This window comes from Lepidochelys kempii, chromosome 4, assembly GCF_965140265.1.
Source record: "Lepidochelys kempii isolate rLepKem1 chromosome 4, rLepKem1.hap2, whole genome shotgun sequence".
Classification (NCBI taxonomy): Eukaryota; Metazoa; Chordata; order Testudines; family Cheloniidae; genus Lepidochelys; species Lepidochelys kempii.
This window is the reverse complement of record NC_133259.1, coordinates 79824136-79832054: the sequence shown is the minus strand read 5'-3', so window position 1 is coordinate 79832054 and position 7919 is coordinate 79824136. Positions and strand designations below refer to the sequence as shown.

The following is a 7919-nucleotide window of genomic DNA, read 5'->3' as shown; positions in this document are numbered from 1 at the left end:
CCCTATCTGATTTGGGAAACAAGTGCTGCTTATAAACCATAGCATCAGACAATTTAAAATGGGCAAATTACATGAAATCTAGTCTCTGCTTCCAGCCTTATTTGAGAATGTCAGAATCTCAACTTTCATTTTGAATAAAATGCCCTCATTTCTAACTTTCAGCTTTCAAAAAGAAAAGCTTGAAAATATGACCCGTGTAACCAAAGCAGAGAGAGTTGTCTGAGTCTGTGGCCAGTCTCCAGTAGAGGGGGGAATTAGCAAACACTAGAGCAGAGGAGGAAGCCACCTCATTGGACACCAGCTAGGGTGGATCAGGTTGTTATTGCTCCGGACACAAGATGTGGGGAGAGGTGTTTGGATGCTGCAACATTTTTACTCTTTGTGGGGTGCAGATATCCCTCTGTTCTTTCTGGCCCCTGGCCTTTTAGGTCCAGAGGCAAGATTTGGGAAAAGTAGTGGTGGTGGTCTAAGCATCACCCACTTGTGGGATGAGCATGAGATGGCAGGATCTACAAGGTATAACCTTGGTCTATGGTGGTTACTAGCACCAGAGAGTTATGCCAATAGTGAAGTGCAGGTTCAATTTTTTCCCACTATAGGCCTCTGGGACCAAGACTGAAAACTAGGTTTTATTTTGAATTTTAAATAAACTTAAAAAGCTGAAGTGCAACTTTGAAATAAGTTTTAATGCCCAGTTCCTAATTAAGAATAAATCTCATCAAGGGACAAAGACAGTTTGTTTTGAAATCAAGGGAGAGTCTTCAGAAATTAGGACATCAAAGATGAGCATCAGCAGCACCGTTCTAGTTTGCAGCAGAAAAACAGCAAAATCTGTTGAGTATAACAAGCCTTGGGTGTATTAGTTCCAAGAGCATGAGAGCTGATAGCACTAGCTCTCTACAGAATGTAGGTTATTTATAGACTAAAGTGATTTCTAACTCCTTCAGGGTGACCAAAGCTTGTGGGTGATGGGCCATATAAAATGCACCTAATGTCCAAAAGTTTAAACACTAAATGTCAAGGATTAACCCTTAACCAAACAGTTCAGGAATTTTGGATGAGTAAATATACAGGACAGTTCAGATGCAGTTGGTGATTTTGACCGAGATGCTTTTCTTCCATTTTTCATTAGGGTTCGTGGAGGCATAGAGGTAAGGTGACTTATTAGAGGTCACACAATGAGAGACCTACTTTACTGTTTACATTTAAGAGGGAAATGCCTAGCTTCCCAAGATTAATTAGCTCTGTACCAAACATACCTACCTCAAATCCATTCTCACACACACCTGTTACTACAAAAATATCTATGTTATATAGCTTTGCAGCATAGCAAGTTCTAGCAGACTTTTTTGCACTTAATTTTACAAAGGAGTATTGAACATTGTATTTAACATCCCAATTTTAAGATATGACAAGTACAAATCAAGTATGTCAGTCTTTGCTTCACTTGGCAATTAAAAAAAGTCCCCCTGTCTTGAAAGTCTAACCCCCATCTTGCTACATGGCCATTGTCAGACAGTGCATTTAGGTCACTAGAATATGCACATGTATACAGTCTTAAATTATTAGTCCTTGCCCAGGCACTTACTTTCAAATGTAGAACACCGCTTATTTCTCATTGAGCATTATCTATACACCATATCTGCAGTTTCAATTCAGCACATACAAATTCTAAGATTAACTCAAACTGCCAGATAGATTTGTCCACCACCACTTCCATCTCTCCTTCCCTGCAAAAGGGTTACAATTAGTTGGGAATAATGCTGAGAGAATTGCATTTCAGGGTAAATTTTCAGGAAAATTATAAACTACTGAACCAAATTATTTAAATTGTCACTATCTCTAGTATCATCACTACAGCATTACTAGTACAGTATTTTAGGGTTAAAATCATACCAATGCTTCATACTAAAACAGGTTTTTTACATTGACTATTATTAATAGTGGGTGTGGATATTACTGTCTGAAGTGTACTCATGTACTAAACTACAATCAGAGTACATGAATGAAGCAGTAGTGTAAACAGAACAGGAAAACAAGTAACTGAATATGATTAAAACACTGATTTAATTTCAGTTCAATTGAACATTAAGTATAATTGATCAGACAATTTTGCTTTTTGTAAAGATATATGTGGCACTTAATCTTGAAGAGAGTATTTCAGTCTTTCAACATTTGTTGAAATATTAGGAAGAATTGAGAACCTCATCTATTTTAAGGGAGGGCTAATTTAGGGAGACAGCAGTGATTGAAAACATATTTCCTGGTGCTTACAGATAGTATCTATCTGTAAACATGCTTTTTTCACTTTAATATCAGATTTTTAAAAAGTCCAGCCTCATAGGACAGGCATGCTCTTCATCTATGTGTTTTGAATGCCCTGATGCTTGAGTAGCTAGAGACATTCACTTTAATACAAATAAGTACTTGATCTTGACTTGTTTTTTTTAAAAATCTAATAAGGTGAACTCTATTTTAATAGCTAGCATGTAAGCCACCAAATCATCAAGAAATGCACTCTAGTCATAGGAATAAGTATATTAGTGATAGCGTATATATTAAATATCTGCACAGGTTCCAATACAAATATGAGGACTTTTCAGTCAAAATTTAACTATGAATCAATAGACAACCATTAAACAATTATGCATTCTTCTCTGAACTGGATTTACCCCATGACAGCCATCTCAATTTCCCTAGGAAATATTTTGTTGTCCATTAAACCACAAGTAGTATATTACACAACTGAACAGAAGAGTTTTATTTACTTTAGACAAATTTCTTGATCTCATCATACAATACTAATACAAAAGCACCGCCCATGCCTCTCAACACATTGGACCAGGCACCTTTGAAGAAAGCTTTGGCTCCTTCATCTTTAGCTATCTTCTTCCAGCAATCAATTGTGCCCTTGTACATAATATCAGCTGTGGAGACAAGAAGGTACACATCAGAAACTGTTGAATCATACAGGCAATTCCATCAATTAGAAGTGTGCTCCCAAGAACATTTTAAATTAGTACAAATACATTAACAACAACAAAAAATGCAGCTCTATCAAAGTGCTTCACAACAATCTGAAAGGCCAATCAGATATAGTGAGGACCCATTTATTCCAATGTTATTTTATTAGAAAAAGGTCAGATTTTCTGTAGCATATATAATGCCCTAAATTTTGGCCATGTCCTGCTGGGGAGATAATCTCTTCAGCTAGGCCACTACAGGCAAAGACCTGTTCTTACCTCCCTTTCGGCCAGACTGCATCATCATCCTACGTCGGACAGTGTCAAAAGGGTAGGACACCAGCCCCGCTACAGCAGTGACTGACTGGGCAATCATCCAACTCACTATGATGTGCACGTTCTTGGGATCAGGCATCATACCTGTCAAGAGTAATTTAACAATGTCAGTTGGGGGGGTGGGGGAGAGAATCATTCCTACCCCAGACTCCACCCATTCACAGATTCTGATCAATGGTAAGTCGAGGGGACTTTTCCCCACAGCCAATTCCTTCAGCTATATCTTGCTCAGTATCATCAGTCTTCATTCAGTCCAGCCATTTAAACGTCAGTCAAGAGTTAGATTTTAGAACATTTAACCTTGACCATAACAGCTTCCTTGCAGAACTGCACTACAGTAGTAGTATGAGGATTTAGACTTCTTATAACCCAATTCAACAAACTACACAAAAATGACCATGCTGGAATGAGAATGAAATTACAAACTCAGTTTTAAGAGGCTCTGAGTTTGCAAAAACAAAAGCCTGATGTGAGGGAATCAACCAAAACAGACAGGATGGAATTTCAAGAGTGTGCTGTAATATTTATAATCCATTATATAAAATTTAAACAAAGCTACAGTTTAGCTAAGTCCTGAGAGCCAATGCCCAAGGTAGGGTGCACTGGAGCAGTCCATCCTTATATTTGTTGGATTATCTCTCAGTAATCACAGCTCCCTCCTCCTCCACTTACCCTTGGCTGTGTCATAGACCCCAAAATAGGCTGCTCTGTAGATAATGATGCCCTGGACTGACACATTGAATCCTTGGTAGAGCCCTCTGAGGCCATCAGATTTGAAGATCTTGGCAATGCAGTTGCCCAGCCCTGTGAACTGCCTCTCACTCAGCCCTTTTCCAACGTCGGCAGCCAGCCTGGTCCTGGCAAAATCAAGGGGGTAAACGAAGCACAGAGAGGTGGCTCCTGCAGCACCTCCAGAGGCCAGGTTCCCTGCGAAGTAGCGCCAGAACTGCTTGTGCCTGTCCACTCCCCCCAAGAAGATCTGCTTGTACTTGTCCTTGAAAGCAAAGTTGAGGGCCTGGGTGGGGAAGTAACGTATGACATTGGCCAGGTTGCCTCTCCAGAAGGAAATGATGCCCTGTTCCTTGGGTATCCTCACCACGCAGTCTATGATCCCCTTGTACTGCTTGTCAGCTGTGATCTGTTGGCTGGCATGCTGGACCTGAGAGAGAAGGGGGGAAAGAAAGAGAGAAGGGCACAGAGAGGAGATCGCAACAGTTACTTTGGACAATGTATCAGACAAACCCCAATTTGTCAAAGTGAAGAAACGGAATAAAATAAGACAGTAAATATAATACCACTATATAAACCCATGGTACACCAACACCTTAAATACCACATGCAGTTCTGGTTGGTCCATCTCAAAAAAAGATGGAGATTAGAATTGCAAAAGGTACAGAGAAGTGCCACAAAAATTAGAGGTATGGAACAGCTTCCGTATGACCAGAAATTAAAGAGACTGGGACTGTTCAGCTTGGCAAAGAGATGACTAAGGGGGGATATGGTAGAGGTCTATAAAAATCACAAATGGTGTGGAGAAAGCAAACAAGGAAGTGTTCTTTACCCCTTCACTTATCACCAGTACCAGGAGTCACCCAATAAATTGACTAGGCAGCAGGTTTTAAAAAAACTAAGGAAGAACTCTACACACAACACAGTCTACCTGTGGAACTCTTGGCCTTCACAACTCTCCTGTACCAACAAGTATAACTAGGTTCAAAAAAGAACTAGATAAGTTCATGGGGGATGTGTCCATCAATGGCTATTAGCCAAGATGTTTAGGGACATAACCCCAGGCTCTGGGTGTCCCTAGGCCTCTGACTGCCAGAAGTTGGGAGTGGACAACAGGGGATGGATCACTCAATAATTGCCCTGTTCTGTTAATTCCCTCTCAGGCATCTGGCATTGGCCACTGTTGGAAGACAGGATACTGGACTAGATGGACCATTGGTCTGACCCAGTATGGCCGTTCTTATGTTCTTGAGAAATTCCTGCTTCTCATCATGAGATCTATCATGCATCTTTCATCTACTCTGGAAGATTAGATGAAGCCTTTTTTCATAACCTTACCATTCAACATAATAGCCTGTACCTGTTTTATTCAATCTTAACCCAGTTTCTTTAGGACCATTGCATTATTAAGTCAAAAGGAAACTGCCTACAGGAGGAGACACCTGCTGGGCATTTGCAGGAGGATCCTGAAACTTTAACAGAAAGACATCTTCCAGAAAGCTTATCCAATTGCACAGAAGTGTAAGCGTGTTTGTCTCAGACAAGTGTAGAGCCTTGCTTTAGCGTTTCACATTTCCATTTCACTTAGCAAGTCAGATAGTAAGTGCACACTTAGCATGTTTGGGTCCCGGGTCTTATCGTCCGGCCAACAAGCCCCTGAAAACAGTGATGCCCATTGAAGCTTAATTTGTAATTAAAGAGGTGCTAGAGCTCAAGCAATTTTTTTTTTAAAGTTTTCATAACTGAGTGGGCAAGCCCAGAGCTGCTGGGGCTATGAACTTCCAAGCCCTGGCACAAATTGAGCCCGATTTGACGCCAGTTTCCCCCAGCGCTCAGTGTCCCCATGTATCCCGGCTATAAACGGAGCCAGGAGAAAGAAGCGGTGCTGCTGTTGCGTAACCAGAGCTCCCGAAGCCAGTTGCCATATTTAGGCACTTCAAGCTTGTGCCCACCTGACACTAAGATTCCTGCACCGCTTGCAAGTCAAAACTTCACGCTCCTACCCCACAGGGAAGGAAAACTCCTTGCAAGCGCCCAGAAATAAATACACGGCATCTTTTTTCTGGATTACCACCCAGCGCCCCGACCCGCAGCACGCCCCCCATTTAGATTTGCTCTCTAGACAATCACGAGCCGACACCGATAAGAGGCAACCCGCTGCTAGATTTCCACTCACACGGTCGCCAGCAGCGTTTAACGTTGCAGGGGGCTTTTAACGCCCAGCGAGCCATGCACGCCCACGAGAAACAAAGTCCGTCGCCCGGGGCTTGAAGGAAATCGTCCCCCTCCTTACCTGCAGCAGCAGTTTAACTCTTTCTATGGGAGCGACAGCGGTCTTAGAAATAGCAGCAGCCACCCCGCCAGCCAGGAAGTCCTTGAGGAAGCTGATCGCTTGGTTAGTCATGTTGGAACTCGCTCACACAAACCCCAAGGGGCCCCCCTCGCGCAAGCGGCTGGCTGCGGCTGCCTCCCCCGCCGGCCCCTCGCGCCCAGCTCCGAAGGGAGCAGCGTCTCTCCTGCTTATATCCCCTCCGCTTCTCGCGATAAGAGGAGGGTCCCCCGCGGGGCGCAGGCATTGGCCAGGAACCCCCCAGTCATCAGAGGGCAGAGGGGCACAGCCGCCATGCTGGCCCGCAGAGGCCGCGCGGGCGGGCGGGCGGCGCGGCTGCCCGGCGCTCGGGACGTTTAAAGGGCAAATTAAAGTTATCTGCTCCCTGCGGGAGAACGCTATGTCAGAGCACGTGCCTGCTGTATTAATAGCACGGCGGAGACGCCGGGCGGGGCTGGGGCAGGCTGCAGAACCACTTCGGAGAGCGTTAACCGTTTGCGTTCGCGCCCAGGGCTGGGAACCCGCGGACAGAGCAAGGGAAGTGGGGGAGTCCGATAAAAGCTTTTCATAAACCGGCAAATGTATTTTAACGGCTCTTATCCTCTCTGTTGAGGCGCACAGACAGAGGGCATCCGATTTACGGAGACATGGTACATCGTGAAAAGAAAAGGAGGGCGTGTGGCACCTTAGAGACTCACCGATTGACCTGAGCATGAGCTTTCGTGAGCCACGGCTCGCCTCATCGGATGCATCCTCGTACACAGTGATGCGCGCCAACAGGGCGCGCTGATGTGTGCACATAGCCTGGTTAATGGGGTTGTATGGATATTTTGTAAGATGAGGTAAAGAAGCTGATGCAAATATAATAGTGAGCCTCATTGGCCTGCTGAGGCATGAGAGCCTTTTACGTGGAGAACAAAAAGTGTTTAAGATTTAACACATTACTTGAAGTCCTAAAAGTCTGACAGATTGTATCAAATGCTAACACATTATCCGTGATCCTAGATTTCCTGAAGAGGAGAGAAAACTTTTCCTGCTAGTGTCCTCACTGTACCCTTAAGGACAGGTGACCCTGCATGAGACAGGAACTTAACTGGCAGAGTGGGCTAAGTAGGGTCACTTACATGGAAGGGAGGAGTGAGGGGGGCTGTAGGGAGCACGTGTCCTGGGAAATTCAAGTGCATGACTCAAACCAAATGTGAAACAGCAGAACAATTTGTGCACTCAGTACCTGATTCTTAACCAATTTCTCTGTGCCTCACTGTCCCCTCTTTTCCATCCATAAAATGTGGATAGTACTTTTACCCATCCCTTATGTGACTTGTCTGTTTAGACCCGAATCTGGCAAAGACTTACACACTCAAATCAATGGGACTACTTGTGCTTGTAAAGTTAAGTGGGTGTGTTTTCAGGATGGGGGCTTTAGATTGTGATAAGCACTCCAGGGCTTGTAGAGTACCTAGTGCAATGGCACATGAGTTTCAGTGGGGATTTGCAGACGCTCATGCAATACAAATAATAATAATTGGTAGAACTGAATTTCACCTTAACTTGGCAGCTAA

General features: G+C 43.7%; 1 protein-coding gene across 1 annotated transcript; it reads right to left on the bottom strand.

Moving 5' to 3' along the window:
- Positions 1-2735: 2735 nt before the first annotated feature.
- SLC25A4 (solute carrier family 25 member 4) lies at positions 2736-6686 on the bottom strand. Its single transcript, XM_073341801.1, has 4 exons — positions 6322-6686; positions 3972-4458; positions 3243-3383; positions 2736-2927 (listed from the first exon to the last, which is right to left on the bottom strand). The coding sequence occupies exons 1-4, from the start codon at positions 6430-6432 to the stop codon at positions 2770-2772; spliced, it is 897 nt and encodes a 298-aa protein (XP_073197902.1). The 5' UTR covers positions 6433-6686; the 3' UTR covers positions 2736-2769.
- Positions 6687-7919: the final 1233 nt, after the last annotated feature.

Bases quoted from the DNA above. Each gene is read 5' to 3' on its own strand.
- SLC25A4 (XM_073341801.1), bottom strand. From the start codon at position 6,432: ATGACTAACCAAGCGATCAGCTTCCTCAAGGACTTCCTGGCTGGCGGG. The intron at 3,384-3,971 runs GTAAGTGGAGGA...TACTCTTGACAG, and splicing joins GGTCTATGACACAGCCAAGG to GTATGATGCCTGATCCCAAG. The intron at 2,928-3,242 runs GTAAGAACAGGT...TTGTCTCCACAG, and splicing joins GCAGTCTGGCCGAAAGGGAG to CTGATATTATGTACAAGGGC.